Genomic DNA, 19,674 nt, shown 5'->3' with positions numbered 1-19,674 from the left:
TGGAGGCGGACGCAAATGCAAGCAATCTGGATATTTAATAACCGAAATAAACACAAAATAAGCATAAAGACTTACAAAAGAAACAGGACTGAAAAACACAGAAAAACCGAGGAACACTGACAGACGTGGAACAGACAATCACCGACAAGAAAGACAGGAAACGCTGAGGTATATATACACACGGAGGGAAACGGAAATGGAAGACACCTGGGGAAACAGGTAATGAGGGGGCGGAACTATAGATAAAAGTCACGTGGGAGAACACAGGGAAAACACAGAGCATGTGCATGAGCAAAAACACAGGAACATGAGCACAGACGGGAAACACAGGAAAACAGGGCAAGGAAGTAACAACCTGCTCTTGGATGTCTAGAAATTCCCAATGAAGTATCTATCTATCTATCTATCTATCTATCTATCTATCTATCTATCTATCTATCTATCTATCTATCTATCTATCTATCTATCTATCTATTTTATACTCACTCAAATTGAGTTTCTCAAGCAAACCGCTTGTAAAAAATAAAAAATAAATAAAAACACCAGAACGGATTGCTAAACTGACCTTTACTGTGGGCCCATGTGTAAGTAACTGGCACACTCCTGGCCACTGGCTGATCTTCTCTCCCTAGAAGCGGCCTCCTGATGTGAGAGAGCGGATCACTCACTGGACGAATATGCTTTGGCAAGGCCTTGTAGAACCAGGCTCCGGAACGCTTCCACACCTGTGGGGAAAGAGAAAGAGAGAGAGATTTATAAAAAGACTGATGAAGATTGGGTGTATAAAGGAAAGAAACATTTGTTATACTTATGGGGACAACAAATACAGCAGCTGTTTAGGGGGTTGACACAATGGACCCTGATAGAGCAAATTATAGAGTAGTGCCCATTAAAGCTCAGGGACTCCAGAGTAATTATATGAAGAGTATCAACAGTGATGCAGGGTTTGTGGGCAATTGGTTACAGTAGCTGGTCAGACATCCATCTGTCCAATCCTGCTCTGTGAGTAGAGTACCTGTTTATTATGTTTTATGTAATTTATTAAGCCAATCAATCCATTTCCACACTTTCCATCTGGCCAGGATTTTGCTTTAGCGAAGCCTGAGTCTGGCCATAAAGGGCAAATCGAACAATGGCAAAATACCATCCAGCATACCCTACTGAATCATCTTTTATATTTTAACAGGCCAGGCTAGGGCCAGCCAATGGCAGACCACAAGGGTTCTACTGCCAGGGTTTGACTAATCAGGTGCTTTCTGCCTGCACAGAACCAAAACACTAAACACTAAAAAGATCCAACATACTGACCTTCTCAAATTCCTTTGTAGAAAGTCTTCCAAAACTCTATATCAGGCCAGCCAGACTATCTGAAAAAACTACTGCGTGAGGAGAAACTCTTCTTCTTCATGCTCCTGGCAGACAGCTTTAAGGTGACATACAACAGCCACTAAAATATAAGGGTTGAGAGCAGCTGCCGCCTGGTTGGCACTCACAGTATTACCCAGCTGCTGCCAACCAGCCACAATCTCCATCACCCAAGCCACCCAACCTCCTGTGCACCAGCCATGCTAATGCAAATCTGCCCTGCAGCGACAGCCAATCCTGGGCTCGGTTCTCCAAGGAAACTCTGTATTGGATGAGCACCGGAAAACAAACACTCCATATTGGAGCGCCTCCGAAAAACAACAAGCAACAAGACTGGAATGCATGCACAAATTTTATAAATCAGGTGTGTTCAAAATGCTTAACATGAAGTCCTGCACATCAACAAAAAGAACCAATCAGCTCCCTAGTTAGGCCCTAAATGTGAAGATCTGAGAAAGTGCAGTAGACAGGACAAAAAAAAAATAAAAATCTGTGTTTTATTGATCCAAACAGTACAAATTACAGATGAACTGTTTTTGGTTAGAGTTTATCAGTGAATAAAATGATGTATTTGAAATGATCATTTAATCTTTAGTTTAGAATTTTTGACGTGTGCTCACAACCCCTAAAAAATAAGAGCTTTATCACATAAAGGAAAACATCTGATTTAAATCACTTCAGCTTGATGATGTCAATGTAGCTTTGTTCACTGAGTGGCTGCACTGACTTGATTATAGGAGCTGTAATGTAATATTGGGCATGCAATGGTTAATCACACCAGTCCACTTAGCCTGCAACACTACAAACTGTAAAATTCCTCTAGGTGCACACCATATTCGTCACGGGTATGTTTTCATATATAACGTTATTCTTGGTACACTGCATGTTTATTTATCTTCTCTTCTAAATGTGAAGCATGGAAATCACAGTCTTCGCTGAAAATGGTGCAATGTGTTGCAATTTGTTGTTCCCAAAGTTTTTAGGTTTTCTGCACCTACTGCCTGGAACAATCTCCATGATGATCTTCATACTTTTAAACAGTTTCAAGCCTTTGGTGAAGTCGATTAAATCCAGATTGTCTTTGAGTAGATGTTTTAATATTGTATTTGTTTTAATATTTTTGTGTAAATCTTTTGTTTTTTTGTAAGGACAACTGTGTTGCTGTCATTCTTGGCTAGGTTTCTGAATCTGAATGGAATTAACCTGATTAAAGGTCTCATTCCATCATTTTTTGAGGGTAAAAAGAGCTCTGGTGTTTCTGTATAGCCCTGCTTTAGTTCACTGAGTTAGTGGTCTCTGAAGAAAGACAGGATTTCGGCTTTTGCTTATGAATATTCATACATGCAAACATATCGAGCCTGATTGGCTAACAGCACTGCAGCAGAGAACACTACCTGCTTTATACCCCCACAGTCCATTTTACAGCTTTAAAACTCAAAGGACTAAATGTTTTCAGAGATACAGCACTGAGTGATAAATAGAGTTAACCCCTAAACTTAAACTTCACTTAACTTTCGTGGCCCAACCGCTCTTCCACCACCCCCCCAAGATAGCTAACGTTAACTAGCTGGTGTAAACAGAGCTGTAAGCTCTTTAGCTGACAGTGTCGGCTCTGCTGCAGCCTGGATTTAGCTGTGTTTCTGGGCGGTCCTGAGCCAAGGTAGGTCATGAACTCACAAGTTGACATAGACAGTAGAACAGTAGAACAGTTTCATGTTTAGCATGCAAAGAACAAGAAAAAGTGGATTTTAGCGGAAGGATACCTTTAAATAAAGGACAAAATCAAATGTGATAGTGTTTTTAGGGTAATTTACTGTAAAAATAAGTCAAAATTCATAACTTCCAATTCCAATAAGTGCAGCATCTACTTCATGACGTGCCTAGTAGTGAAGCATTATGACTTATTTATCCAGAGGAAGGACATAATAGAGATAGAGATAATAGAACAACCAAAGAGAAATAGAGAAATGCATGTAATTAAAATGACTTCATGCTCTTGGAAGGCCGTCCCAGTAGTGTGCTACATTTTAATAACACAAGTCAAACTAATGAATAAATAATGTCATTTTGTAAGTAGTGAGTCATGCTGACATACCATGCAAGAGGCATTTACCAGGAAATTTACTGTACATGCAGACATTTATATGGTCAAAACTGGATGAATTCCTGCTGCCAGAAACAAGTTGCTCAGAGCAAACCGCGGCCCTGTCTCCCACCTGTGCAACTGACGTCAATGCAAATATATGGTAAGCTCTGAATCCTGGAAGAGTGAAGAGCATAACATTGTGTTGGCGTTCATTAAAACGTTCTCAGAAATGTCTGAGTAAGAGACGACACGATAGAACAGCTACTGTCAGTGTTCTTCTCTCCTTGATGGCACAGAAGTCTTTTAACAGGCAGAAATGTGAATCATGTGCTCTGAAGGAGAATTAAGACAATAACAGTGATTTATATACCGTATTTTTCTTTAATTTTCCCAAAAATCATCAATGTGCCTTATATAATCTGGTGCGCCTTATGCATGAATTTTACCAGTCAGGTTTTAAAAAGCAGTAAAGCCACTCCACTAAAGGGCAGCATTATAAAGTAATTTCAATAAGCACTGGGACTGGAGCAGTATTAGCATTAGATGCTAACCGCAGTGCTAGCTCTTTTGCCATTCAGAGGTATTAGCAGATTGTAGCTTGCGTTTACTGTGTTAAAAGGTTTAAAGGTTTCTCAGTGTTGCACTGTCGGGTGGCATTTACGCCATTTTCGCTAACTACTACTGCTGCTAACCGAGGCTAGCGCCACTGCTAACGATGCTAAAATACTGAAAATCTAAGCTTACTGTAAATAAATGGAAGCGCTTTACTCACCCAAATAAACAGTTTTCATGTGAGAAATCTGTGTAGATTAACATCCAGCGCTTGGTTGACTTTGAAAGAAGATGTACTATTGTCACTTATAATGTGCCTTATAATCCAGTGTGCCTTATGTAAGAAAACATACCAGAAAATAGACGTTTATTAATACGATGCACCTTATCTCCCGTAAATATAGTATTTACATTATTTGGACCCCTACCATGAAGCAATATTTGTGAAGTGTTTTAAAAGCTGTTTAATGTGTTTACAAGCTTATATCTCTATTACGATTTGATCAGAAATGGACAGATCATTAAAATCTCTGGTGGGCTTTTTTCAGCCAATTAAACAATGAAAAGATAATTAAATTATCAATCTACCTTTGGAAAGATATCACATTAAGAAGCTGACACTATATTAGACTGGGCTAAGTTTTGTTTGCTATATAACCAAAAGAAAAAGGCTGCAGCCTTTATATATATATATAAAAAAATGGGAAAAATTGGGAATATTTGTCCGTGTTGAAACATATTCATTCTTTTATTTTTTTATTTGGTATTAAAATTGGTTCTTAGAATCAGAATAACATTTTAGTACCATTGATATCATGACATACCTATTAACTCTATTAATCATCATTTAATGCAGCTTCATTTAGTGCAAAGTTCAGCACACAAAGATGCAGCTAGTTTGTCTATATTTGCACTCAGTATAACATGAAAAGAGTTTTATGAGTAGAACCAAATGATGTCAAGTTGGGATGACTTCCAAAAGAAGAACAACCTTGTACTGTCCTTGGATGTCATAGCCAAATAAGTCTCCTTCAGTCAGCCATTAGATAACAGCCTCCTTGAGCAAAATGAATTCTGTCAGAGCTGTGAATTCACTGTGGAATTAATACACACAGTGAAGGATAACTGTGTGAAACTGCAGTGCGCTGAAACTTCTGTCCTCTATAACATTCATTTGACTGGCAAAAAGAAGTAGAACATCAATGAAAAATGTGAACAGAAAGGAAACAGGATTCTCAAAAACTGAAGTTCAAAAAAGTGACTTTGATAACCTGTATCTCCCAAAACCATTCAGATCAGATCAACAACACTTTCAACTGTAGGATGGAGGAGACAATCAAGATCAGTCAGTGTGTGTTTGGTATTGTGAGGACGCAAAAATTAATCTTGCGCAGCTCAAAACATGCAAAAAGCAAATTGTCTTAATTAACCATGGGTGTGTTTTGGGCATAACATGAAATAAACCAATCCGCGTGTCACTTGCCATTCCCTTTAAGAGCCAGGCATGCTCTGATTTTGGTGGATTGCTATCGCAATGGCGCAGCACTTCTGCACTTCTCAGTAGAGGAAACTAACCTGATCATTCACAATGTGAAGTTGCGCAATCAGGTAATTTACTGGAACAGCAATGTTAATTTATTTTGTATTGTGTTTACTGTTTACATATTGTGTATTGTTAGGTTTGTGTCTTCCTGTGTGTGGAAGAGTGGGGGTGTACACTGCGAGGCTGCATTGTCAAGATAGCAATGAACATCTGACTGTTGACTGTTGTCAGGGTTCTAATCAGGCAGCAGTGCATTTGTGTTTTCCGTTGCCAAGATAGCAGTACGGCAGAAATGTATCTGAACACATCTCACTTCCAGACAACCAGGCCCATCAGCCTAGATTAATATAATATGCTATTTTAACAGGACAGGCACAAGCCATGAAAAAAGACAGTTTGTGAGGTGTAAGATAAGAATGAGCAGGGTATAAGGTAGGGCCCTGTGTCTCTGAAAGGATGAAGAGATGCTTAAGCAGAAAACATTTAATTCAATCTAAATTTAAACTCCTCATGCTGCTGCTGTTCTCAGAACAATCGACTGATCACCCCAGTGTCCAGACCTCAGCATCACTGAATGCATGTAGGACAGTGGTGTCAAACGCAATCCTGTTTAAAGGGTCATATTAAAAAAAAATCGCAACATAGCCAGAGGCCCGAAGACGAAGTCAAAAGACAGAGAGAAACTCGTCATAGAAGAGCTAGGGAAACTAGATTCAATACTCAGCAACGTGTAGAGCAAACTGAGGGGTATTTATACAGATAGTACAGGTGCAAACAATCAAAACTAGGCCAACTGGAACATCGTATTGTCATGTGATCGGATGAGTCATTGTAGTAAGAGTACCTGAGTAAGAGAATGCTGGGAAATGGAGTCTCTGTACCCTTTAGAGTCCAGAGTGGGCAGACTGACAGCATCAGGACTGACATAAGCTCTTTAAAATAAAATAAAAATAAATTACACTAGAGCTATTAATTATAATGTAATTTTAAAATATATCTGATATATTTGACAATACCAAAATAATTCTGCTTTGGTAAGAAGCAGAAACTGCTCCAAATTCAAAGTGTGAACTTTTAAATGTGTAAAAATCTCTCTAAAGATTTAAAAATTAAAAGAAGTTTTTTTTTTAAGTGACTCTCCCAAACCGTGCGGACACACTAAATACTTAAACATCAGATATTACATTTGGTTAATGAGTCTCACGTGTCATATTTTCTTCATTAATCTCTTGCACATAATGGCCGCTCTGACTGGCAATGAAAGAAATGCAGGAAAAGGAGAAAATGAGGTCTTTCACTTTCGTGCAGAGGGGCCACAAACTATGAGCAGCCCAGGTCTAAATGATATCACAAGACACATCTTTCATGAGTATTAATAACAGCTGTCCCCCAATCGACTCTTTCCACGAGCCAATTTATTAAAACTGACGGACGGATGCTTCAAAAGCAGTCGGTGCCAATATCTGATAACTCCCAAGTCATTATAAATTGAGATGGCGCTGCTTATATTTCCCTACTGAAGCAAAGGCATGAGAGTCATATGAAGACTGCAGGCCACGAGGGAAATATGTATTAAGTGTGTGCTTTTCTTCAAGGTCAAGAAAGAGAAGGAAAGAGGGGAAAAAGGAATGGAGCAGCTGTATCACTGTCTTCTGCAATATCTACAGACTCATTATCTCCAGAGCTGCACTATAAGGCTTGTATCAGGATCCCTTAACTATTCATCCTATCCCATCAGAGCAACACACACACACACACACACACACACATAGTTAAAATGATCGCAGCAGCAAGCCACAGGTTTAAATTTCCAACTTGAACTGTGATATTCTTTATATTACACTATACTATACTACTACTTAATTTACAATGGTTACAATTGAAGCTTGCTCAAATCTATAAAACGATACTATGCAAAAAAAATTAAAATCAAAATAGTATCAACATTGTCCAACAATAAATATTTACTGTATTCTTTTTTTTATTTTTATCAACACAAAATCCTTCACATTTGGTAGAATTCAAGGTCAACCTGTTGCTAATGGGAGTTTAAATGCTAAATCCTTTTTGGATCCAATTCCTATTTTCTTCAACTTTCAATATTTCACAAAAATGTCTCACAAAAGAATAGCATAAGGAACAAATGCTGAGAGGAACCAAGACTAAAAAATAGAAAAAAACACTAAAATCATAAAGGTGAAAAACTAAGAGGAGAAAGGAGAAAGGAGAAAAAACAGCAAAGCATATGAGCAAAATGCTCAGACACACCAAGACTCAACAGGAGATAATCCCCTTCAGAAAAAATGGCCAAAAGCACAGAGAAGCCAAGACTTAAAATAAGAGAACAATTCCTCCCAAGCTCTGAGAAGAACCAAGACTCAAAACAAGAAAAACCCTAAGGAAGTATTAAAAAGAAAATACACAAAAACGATGAGACCAAAATGCGGAAAGAAACTAAAGCATGCTGGTAAAACAATAAGAGAAAATATATAAAATATAATAAGAGTAAAAAAAAATCTTCTTCTGCAGTGAAGAAAACATCTAGATATACAGATAGATAGAGAGACAGACAGACAGGCAGACAGACAGACAGAAAAGTTAAAAAGAGCAAAAAAGTCAGTGATTAACATTGAAAATTAGAACAAAAATAAAACATTAAGAAATTAACAGAACAATATATATTGGGTAAAAATGGGTTATAAAGAGTATAATGTGAGCAGATACAGCAACTCATATTTGAATCTGATTAAAAGCAGGACAGCTGTATTAAAATCATTAAGGACTGACAGAGTCATTAGGCACCACTGTTCCATGATGATGTTCACTAAAAACCGTTGTCCAAATACTTTCTATTAAGTTTATTCATCACAATTTAGTCATCACAGATACACTCATAACCCTCACACACAGCAGTGCACTAAACAAACATGCACTCCCCTTTAGCTCCCTGATGGTTTTGGGATGTGCCCAATAAATGGCGCAGAATTTCCTGTCTTGGCGTTTTAATTAGCGGCATGATAATATCACTAATTTGCGCTGGTGGGGAGGCAGCGTTTCGTGAAATTAGTTTCTGTGGATTGCGGGTGTGCAACCACTGGTGACCAAGACCTCCGTTTGAGCCTGGTGCTCTGGGACCAGCGAGCCAGAACTCTATTAGTGCCACACAGCGCTGGTGAGTGGCAGCTGGACAAAGAGGGGAAGTGGGGAAAGGGCAAAGGGTCCAGGAATAGGCTTACAGATTATCCAGCCCTGTTAATGGGGAAAGGGGGATCAGTTGGCCTGGAACCAGAGTGGAGGCTGTTTGGATGTTGAGTTAGGAGAGTGTGAAAAGTATCAATCAAAGCTGAGTGGAGTGGGTAATCAGCATTGGGTTAAGGGGAATGGGCTAAATGAAGGGGCGTTTTAAGTCTGTACTGTAAATTAGGGCTGCTAATAATGGGTGCTATTAATGGTCCAGCAATTTTGTGAGGTTCAAAACAGACCAGCCTAGATGAGGCATTTTCTGACTGACACACACTGCTGAAAGGTGCACACATGAAGGTAACCTAGGTTTGCTCAGGCCATGTCACATAGATTTGTGTATCTGCGTCACAATTGTTAGTACATTTTAACATACATGCTAAATCTTTTTGGTGAGTTAGCTTAAATGTTTGCCTTAAAATCTGTAGGCTCAGAGTCGGGCTACTAAACAGCTCTGGAAAATAAAAATATTGTCATTTAGAGCATTTATTTTCAGAAAATGAGAAATGGCTGAAACAATTAAAATATGCAGAGCTTTCAGACCTCAAACAAATTCATAGTTCAGAAATCAATATTTGGTGGAAAGACCCTGGTTTTTAATCACAGTTCTCATGCATCTTGGCATGTTCTCCTCCACCAGTCTTACACACTGCTTTTGGATAACTTTATGCCTGCACTCCTGTTGCACAAATTCAAGCAGTTCAGCTCGGTCTGGTGGCTTGTGATCATCCATCTTCCTCCTGATTATAATCCAGAGGTTTTCAATTTGACAAAATATAAGAAGCTCATAATTTTTAAGTGGTCGCATGCTAAGCTAACAGCCTTGTTTACCCTTGATACTATGATGATAGTATACAAGATATAACTATTAGGACTTAATGCTATATTTGTGGATTAGACACAGCAGTGCTGCTAGAGTTTTTAAACACCTCAGCGTCACCACAGGACTGAGAACACGATCGTTTACCCTCACTATGTGCAATATTACCACTTATTTACAATTTATTATTAAATTATAATTTAATTATTATCTTAAACCAGATATAACCAGCCAACAGCATCCTGTGGGTAGCGTCCTATGGGCAACATCCTGTGACCACTAATTAAGGATGACTAGGGCTGCAGTGATTCGGCGTAATTGACAATGTCGATTATAAAAAAATGAAAGACAAAAGAAAAGAAAAATAGAAAAGTAAAAAAATGCATACAGTATCCTAGAATCTACTGAAAATAACATTCAACATTGTTGGTTTAATATAGGTACATCAAACTATCAAAATGTACTGCAAAATTGGTCTTTGGGCCTAAATGTTTAGCAGTCTTCACCAGTAGAAAGTACAAATGGAGGGCATGACAAAAAAAATAATTGAGACAAATAGACTAATCAAACCAATTGTTAGTAGACTACTAAAATAATCATAAGTTGCAGCCCTAAGGACAGATTCAGAGATTCTGTCTCTGACTTTACATCTACAAGGTGGGGCAGCTAGGTATGAGTGTGTCCACTCGCTGTTTATCTTATTAAACAGTGTTTAAAAACTCCAGCAGCACTGCTGTGTCTGATCCACATGTACCAGCACAACACACACTAGCACACCACCACCATGCCAGTGTCACTGTAGGGCTGAGAATGATCCACCAACCAAATAACAGCTGATCTGTTGATCCTGTGGGGTCCTGGTCATTGGAGAACAGTGGGATATGATCAGTGGAGTTAATAAAATGGACAATGATTGTACAAAGAAGAATTAGTTTGTTTTAATGTGATTTTAAAGTGGCCGGGCAGTGTATAATAAATCTTAACAGGATACAAACTTCCTTCTGTAAGCTTCATACTGTCTCCTTTCAGAAAAATGAGGACACACACTGGTCTCCAGGAAAAAAGGAAAGCTGTCACAATACACAAATACCGATATTAAAACTTTTTTTATCGTTAAGCAAAAAACACTAACAATGTGATATTTGTTCAGTGTTTGCTATCTGTTGAGCACAACCTTGCTCCAGGAAAACAATTTTTATTTTAAAGAATCAAAATAAATATATTGCATTATATTGTACGTCACAGCTGCTGAGTTTTCAAACATATGTGCACAAAAATAAATTATTCTGTGTTGCAGTAGCTGAGTTTTATGACCATGTTTTATAAAAAAAAAAAAAAAAAAAAAGCATATCCTCTTTTTTCTCACTTACTAATTTACTGAAGAAATATATGTTACAGCAGCTGAGCTTTATGGCCAAGTTATGAGGAAAAAAAAATGTTTTGTCCTCTTTTTTCTCGCTGACTTATTTTCTGGACAGTTCTAAGCCAGGAACACAAGCGTGTGAATGTGCTCTTCAGTTCTTTAAATAAATCTGCAGGTCTGTCAGAAAGATGCTTTGCTAAGTAGGAGGTGTTGGTTTTTTGGTCTGTACAGGTTTAAAGCATTGTTTGCAGACTGGTTTTGATGTGTCCACGGGGTTACCCTCACTGTCAGTATCAAGATATTTTTTTAGTATCGCTATATTGTGGAACACTGCTGCTTTTTTTTTATAATATTATTTTTAATTTTTACCATTTTCTCCACAATTTACACGGCCAATTACCCAACCCACTCATTAGGACTCCCCCTATCACTAGTGATGCCCCAACACACCAGGAGGGTGAAGACTAACACATGCTTCCTCCGACACATGTGAAGTCAGCCACCGCTTCTTTTCGAGCTGCTGCTGACGCAGCATTGCCGAGCAGCCAGCGCGCTTGGAGGAAAGCACAGCGGCTTGTTTCCGGTAAGTCAGCTCACAGACGCCCTGTGCTGCAGACATCACCATAGGTGTGATGTGGGGAGAGAGCGCCATCTACCCACCCGTAGGGGGCAGGGCCAATTTTGCTCCCTCTAACGCCGGCAGCTTGATGGCAAAGCTGCATGAGCTGGGGTTCGAACCTATGATCTCCTGCTAATAGTGACAGCGCTTTAGACCGCTGGACCACTCGGCGCCCCCAACACTGCTGCTTTTACATACAGCATTAAAATACAGTATTCAAAAATAATGGCCCTATATTCCATGTGTATTTAACTTTTATTTTTTGGTCGAGCGATGATACTGCAGTATACTTTGTGTGATCTTCGTCTCTCCTTCGCTAATGAGCATTTGGCTGACTGCAACAGCCAATAATATTTCCTTCAGTGCAGAATGTCTTGCAGAATTTAGCAAACGAACCGAATACATTGGAAAGGCCTAACGAGGTCTCTGACCTACACTGCCCTCTGCGTTTCAGTTTAAATATAATATCACGTCTGCACTTAAGACCTCTGCACTTAAGACCTGAAACAAAGAGTAAAATATCAGTTTTCAAAAGCTGTCATTCTGAACATGTATTATTTAGTTTGACTGCATAATAATAATAATAATCTCCGGGCACAGCGGTCTGAACTGCCCGAAATAAAAACAGTACTGACACCAAAGGAAAATGGACGCAGACAGCAAACCACATATTTGCAGGCGATGAAAGAGCAATATACACTGCGCTGCACAGGCAAAAGCGACTGCGTCACCGAGGTTCAGTAATAGCAGTCACATATTGCTAAGCACATTAGGAATCGGAGTCATTATAGAGCTAATAGTGCATACTGCTCCATTAGAATACAAGCAAATGAAGAGTATAATTTCAGTTCCTGTGAAACTGGGACATTACGCATGACCATTGCCGTAATGGTTTCTGTGTGTCTGATGTGGCTGTGTTGCTGCTGCAATTCAAAAGAGAGGCGAGTTATTATAACTTCTCCTCTGTGTGTTGTAGACTTCATTATAGCCACCAACAACGTCTAAACTGCAGAAGCGTGCTCAGAAAAAAAAAACAGAAAGCTTAAAAATATCACACTGCTGGTTTTAAAGTACTACACAGCTGAGAAACTGGCAGATTTTTATATCATTTAGAAGGTTTAAAGAATTCTAACACATATGTAGATGACACAATGAGACTGAGAGCCTTTTCACACCTTACAGTGCAGACTAGTCCAAACCTAGGTTGAGATTTTTGTTACATTGTATTGTATTATACACTGCCTGGTAGGAGTGTGACGAAATATCACAAAATGAGACGAGACGAGACACGATACTGGGTTCACGAGAACGAGACAAGACGAGATTTAAAACTAAAATTTCGACGTCATAAATGAAAAATGGCTTGAAAACTAGAGTTTTATTTGACAAAATCATATAACGCACTCTTAACAGACTGGTTTCTCTCACACACTGATTTTATAAGAAATAGAAATAAGAATAAAAAATAAAAATAAAACTTTTCTAGGTCTTATATAGTGCAAACAATAAGTGCAAAGCACAACCAGTCATATTAAGCCTAGGGTTTCTGTTTTTTTCTCCTAAATCTCTTGTAATTTAACTATGCATAACCATAACCAGTCATATTAAGCCTATGCTTGAAGTGCAAACAGAGACAGAACTTTTATTTAAATACAGTACAAAGCTAAGGGATTAGTACACCTGCCTATGGAACAGTCACGTGTAGGATTTACGTACAGTATTTATATATGGTTTGTGTCTTGTTGGTCACTCTGTTACCGTTTATCGTTTCCACTGGAGTCAAAATGCAGCCAGACATACAACTTAAAAGTAGCAGAAGCATCTTCTATGCAAATGCCTGAATTTTCCTCTTCTGCTGAGAGCTGCTCTCACTGCTCAGACACCACATTCGCTGCTATCACTACTGTGTTGCCAGATCCCTCTTAAAAAGTCCACACTAAACTGTTTTTTTTTCCCTGCGAGGATTTTTATCTCACGAGATCTCGTCTCACAGACTCTAATATTTAGTTTGACCCCCTTTAGCTTAGCGGATTGTTTAAATAAATGCAGTCCAGTTAGAGGAACGAATTGCTCTTCATTTTAAATAAATTCCATAACACAGTTAATGCTAATACAAAACTACTAGCACTGTCAAGTGAAAGGAAAACCTAAAACATGCCAGTGGGCCACTAACAAAGCATTTTTAAAAGTGATGAAGAGGACAAATTAATATCTAGACTTTGGATACCACTGGTTTAGTGTGTACATTAAAGAACATCACTACATCTCTTCATCGTCATCATCCTCCTCACACGCATCACACAGCAGAATAAGCACAACAAATTACTCTCGATTTTCCTTTCACTTCTGTTTACAAATAAGGATTAAGGCAGAGTTACCGTAGATACAAGAATCACCAGCACAATCTGTTTTGGTCATTCGTTCTGGACCGTGGTTCGCAGCACCTTTCACGTTTGCTAATGAGGTAGATTTGAAAGCATCTTAACATAGTAGTCACAAGAAGTGAGCATCATTTTTTATTTTATACAATTTGAATACTTCTAAATACATGACTAGTGGCACTGGTTAACCTTAGGAAACTGAAACCTGGCCACTTTGGATGGCATTTAAACCTTTTTTTAATATGTAGCTTGAAGTACTGGGAGGTATACCGGCTCATTCTGTATACTTGTGAACTTGAACCCGTATGCTTTTCTCCCATACCGCCATACCACTAGAGGGCACTGTGGAGTGCCGTGCGGAACAGCTGCATCAAAGAAGAGAGTCAAAAGCTGGTCTACCTCCATCCTGCTGCTTTTTCTACTGTAGGAGTGTTTTTATCCCAGTAAAAAAGGGGCAGTAACTACAGCCCTTTTAAATATATTAATACTGCAGCTTGAAGGATGATTTGAATGCATTTGTTAACTGGAGAAAGAAGGGAATTGTAGCTGATTTAAATACTGTAATGCCTCTAATGGCTACAGGAATAACATTTAATACATTTATATTAAACTTGTATCTAACTTGTGCAATAGAACTTTTAAAAAATATATCTTTGAATACTCAAACATTGAGTATTTTAGGTGTGTTTAAAGTGTTTATGGAACTATTTATTAAAATATTTAATTTTGTAATTCTTTTTTGTGGAGCCGTGTTAGATGTGTTAGCGTCTATTGTTTACATTCTTCATCTGTTTTTGTCAGGTAGCGCCAGGCAGGGAGTCGAGGAGGCGGACGCAAGTGCAGGCAAGGGAGAGTTAATAAATATATATAAATAACAAAGAAACAAATAAACGAATAAACAAATAACCAAAGAAACAAGTAAACACTGAACAAAGAAATAAACCAAAACAAACAAGGGTTAAACGATAACATAAACAGGGAGGCTAACTAACTAATAACAAACTAACAACTAAAACTAATACAAACTAAATAGGGCAGGGATATATATATATATATATATATATATATATATATATATATATATATATATATATATATATATATACACAGGAAATAAACTAGAAATAAACAAGGAACTAGACTAGACAGAAAAACAACTAACAGGGCAGGGACAAACTAAAAGAATAAACAAAGATAAACACTAGGCAGGGAACCAAGGAGCGCGGGAATACACAAGAGAAATGTGGAAAGACAAACAACAGGAGTTGGTGCAAAGACCGACGAGAACAAAGTGGCACAGGGGAACTATATAGTATACAAACACAGAAAGTAAAAATGCCTGGGGCTAGGGGCGGAGCTACAAAAAGACACAGGGACAGACAGGAAATAGTGCCAGGACATGACAGATTTCCTGATAATAAAGTCTGATTTCTTCATATTTTGTGTAATTTTGCAGGACAAAGTAACCCCAATATTAATCAAAGCCTTATTTTAAAGCATTAGTGTTTTATATTATATGTACTCCTAACAGTACAGTAACTCACAAACCTATATTAAAGCCCAGTCATGCAAAAAAAAAAATATATATATATATATATATATATATATATACTGATATATCGTGAAAAATACCTTGATATGCATTTTTGGCCATACCCCCCAGCACTAGGAGCTTGTAGATCATAATGTTTTTACTCACTAACACAGTCCAGCACACTGAGACACACTTCTCTCTTCTGTAATATCTTGTAATATTTTCTCCATGTTCTGTTTGTATGAGCAGGTCTCCATGGTCCATGGGCTATTTCACGTTTATTTATTACCAAGAATTCCAATATGAATGCAGATAAGTACATGAAATGGGATACTGTATTTCTCCCGGGAACGCTTATCTGATTTCTCAATCTCCGTGCTTGGTCTGTTAAAATATGGTTCACTGGATCACTTCCAGTATGTATTAATGATTTTGTAGCTGTGTGTAAAATATACTAGCATATATTTTTAATAGTTTTATAGTTATTATTACTATATGAGTGACAGCATGTAACTGTAGCATAATTTAGGTGGAAAATACTATTTTAATTAGAGCCATCTGTAGAGTGCAATATTGTAGAAGTGTTTTATTTATGATGTGTTGATGAGCTTTTTTAATATACCATATTTTATAAGGTGCACTATAAATAAAATTTGTTTTCGGGTCTATTTTCATATATAAGGCACACTGGATTATAAGCAACAATAGTAAGGGATGAGGGTGCCACCATGATTTCCCTTCTAATGGAGAAGCTGGGGCAAGAGCCTAAGTAACCAACACTGCAATTCTTAAAAAAAACATTTTCTTTCAGAGTTAAATGAGTGCTGGATGTTAATCTACAAAGATTTCTCTCCTGTTAACTGTTTGGTTGGATGAGTAAAGTGTTTCCATATATTTACAGTAAGCTTAGATATCCAATATTTTCAACAGTGCAGTTAGCAGCTGCGTGGTCAGCAGCAGCACTAGACATGGTTTGCAGCACTTAGCGCTAGTAAATGCCATGCGACAGCGCTACACTGAGGAACCTGAGTGTTGTGGTAAGCCAGGGTTCTATCAGGGTTCTATCTAGCGATTTGTCCCACGTAGCTTGTTTTAACACAATAAACACGTAGACTACAGTCAGATATACTCACCTTTGAATGGCAAAAGAGCTAGCGACTAATGCTAATACTGCTCCAGCCTTGCTGTTGGAGAAAATTCACTGAAACTCTTTTATAATGCTGTACTATTGCTACTTACAACCTGACAGGTAAAAGTCATACATAGGGCACATAGGATTATCAGGCGCACTGTCAACTTTTGCAAAAATTAAAGGATTTTAAATGTGCCTTATAGTACGAAAAATACAGTATATTGATAATACCCTTCAGTGGTTTTACTGTTCACTATATCCATATTGTAAATACAAAAATGCTAAAAGTATCACTGCTGTTCTGGTGAATGAAACAAAACAGAACAGTTTATTTCTGTGAGACGTTAGCAAATCAGTCTAGTTCACTCTCAGCAGAGATTTAGCCTAGTTGAGATTTCCAGCCCCAGTCCCATCCTTTAGTTTGGGAGCCAGTGAATTTGCATGATGAGATCTGAATGCCTTTGCCACACTTGGCGACATGGTGGCTACGACTGAAGCATCTCTCGCTTGGTAGAACTCTGTGCCAACGCATTACCGGCTCCAGATCCCATTGGTTTCAGCCTGAGTTTCATTTTGGCAAAATGTATTCTGAAACTAAATCTACGGCTTGTATAATGGGGCTTAATTGATTTATTCTTCCTGAGCACACGTTTGAGAAAAACAATCTGGGCGTGTTTTATGGAATCGCTTAAGCTAGAAGCCACAATATTAGTCAAGGTGAGCTGGAATAGTATTCTGCTTTTTGGGCTGGAACAGGAGTAGATGTAGACGTGTGATAAAAAATATAAAAATAAACGGTACAAAATGTACAAAGCAAAACTGCCACACACAGAAGAAAGTGATTTAGGCAAGAGCTAAGAGCTGGAGCACAGTTTGATTTGTACATCCCATAATAGTGTTCAATAAAATGGTCAACAGCTGCTGAAATATTTAAGATTTATAACTCAGCCAGGGTAAAATTGCTTGCAACACACACATAAAAAAAAACTATTTTTCACAGGATACAACAAATGGCTTCAGTGCCACATGTTTGCTGTTTGCACTTCCAGATCCTGTGGAAGTGCGATAAGCTTCATGATGGACTGAAGGCTGCTTGCGAAGCTACCTCCCTCACGCTACAATGATGGAGCAAGACATGCAATCCTGCCGGTTCCTGCTATCAAACCTGCAGACATGGCATCCTGCTATCAGACCATTTAGCCTCATTTTATCTCCTGGATTATCGGCAAGCAAATTGTATTGCAATTTAGCATCCCATGCGCTCTGAAATTATGGGAACGTACGAATGCATTTTGAGCTCTGAGCACTTACGGGAATGAAAGCCAGTCAAACCGGTCCAATTTAGATGGCACTTGCATTTGCGACATGACAGGATGCGGCAGCGCAACACGTTTAATAGAGATGTACAACTCAAGATACAATTTCTCATTCTGCAAAACCAACCCTGATAAATTCAATTGTGAGAAACAAAAGGCATGAAGAAAAGCCAAAGACAACAGGGAAGGAAAGAATGAAAATGAATAGAGAGTGAATGATTTATGCATGCTGACAGCAGAGTGTTCCAATCTTAAAATGTACCTCATTAGAGCTACTGATGCAAAAAAGGACGAGCACGGCGAGGGGGGAAAAAAATGACTCGCCGCACTAGTGTGTGGGTTTCCAGCTCAAATTTGATTACACGTGCAGACGGCCTCATAATGCGAAGTTCGAGTTTTGACGCATAAATATCAGCACTGCACACTCTTGACAGGTGCTAGAAGTTCTATGAAAGAGAATATTAATCTACGAGAGAAAATAAGACCCAAGAGAGCATGGGCACAACACTGGAATACAAAACAGATCTGTCTTAAACTGCGAGGTGAGCTTGAATTTCTTGACAGACATAGCTAGTGAAAAAAAGCCTGAAAATAGAAATTCAGAAAAAGAAAGTCGAGGGGAAAACAGGAAGGCTGTAAGAGATCGAGACTCTGACTATTGTTCAGCAGACAAAGCCTCCCACAAATTTCAGGAATATTTTAAAATGGCCTTACTGAAGCTATTAAGATGTCACCTCTTACATAAAGGTGCAATTGTCCCAGAAATTGAAAGGGCTCTTTTGAAGTTGCGGGAGTGTTTCCATCACACATCAAAGTGGACCCGTAAGCATCAAGGTAAAATGCTAGGAAGTGGCGAATCATTAGTCATGAATGGAAGCACGGCGCAATTGCATTGTTAACAATGTCAAGAACTTCCCCAGGAGGAAACAAATGTAAAAGTTACGCCTGTTATTACAGATAGTTTTTGCAAAGAGCAGAACTGAGAGCAGAAGAGCCGATGGCTAATATATAATGCGGCCCTTCACACAGATATGAGTGAAAAGAGAAATACGAGTATACCACCTTTTGTTTGGCTACTTGAGATCACCAGAGAGGACAACAAAACATCCTTTCAATTTCACGTGTTGACTGTCATTCATTTCAGAATAGGAAGAAAAACACTTCAAAGAAAACAGACAGTTGGGAAGCCCTCCTGAAATAGCCTGAATGTGTCTATGCCCATCTTTGTTTACTGTGGGAGTGTGCTTAACCTCTCAATGCGGCGGCCGCGTTGGCGGACAACTGGATGGATGGAGCGGGAAGGGAAGAGGGGGCTGTGAGCTAGATCAACACTGACCAGCTTCGATAAATCACCGTGTCCAGGGAGGAGTGCAGGAGCCCATCTGATAGTGGGTGCTCTGCTGGCAGCCTTGGCCGGCGGGCCGAGCGGATAGTGTAGAATGGAGGCGATCCCCAGACTCCGTCTGTGAGCCTCATACTAACCAGATAACAGGCCAAAGAAAGTTCTGACCAGAGGCCTTTTCACTGAGGCTGCTTTCACATCTGTATTGTTTTGTCCGGACTTTCTAACTTTTTAATTTGTTCCAAAACAAAATAGCTGTTTGGAAGGAACTCTGAACCATAGTCTAAACATAAAGCCCAGAATCTGGTCAGATCAATTGGATTACACTCCGGTTTGTCTGCAGTGTAAACACTAAACTTTTTGGGATGGTTCAGACTTTTA

At 38.7% G+C, this 19,674-nt stretch overlaps 1 protein-coding gene across 2 annotated transcripts in view; it reads right to left on the bottom strand.

Moving 5' to 3' along the window:
• The window catches only part of doc2b (double C2-like domains, beta), a 364,239-nt gene that overhangs the window by 312,078 nt on the left and 32,487 nt on the right, over positions 1-19,674 (bottom strand). For both annotated transcript variants that reach the window (XM_007245281.4, XM_049475881.1), the window contains exon 6: positions 566-725. In XM_007245281.4, coding sequence (XP_007245343.3) covers positions 566-725 — 160 coding nt within the window. The remainder of the gene's footprint in view (positions 1-565; positions 726-19,674) is intronic.

The sequence above is a fragment of the Astyanax mexicanus genome, chromosome 1 (assembly GCF_023375975.1).
Source record: "Astyanax mexicanus isolate ESR-SI-001 chromosome 1, AstMex3_surface, whole genome shotgun sequence".
Classification (NCBI taxonomy): domain Eukaryota; kingdom Metazoa; phylum Chordata; class Actinopteri; order Characiformes; family Acestrorhamphidae; genus Astyanax; species Astyanax mexicanus.
Note: the sequence above shows the minus strand (reverse complement) of the source record. Positions and strands in the feature narration are given on the sequence as shown.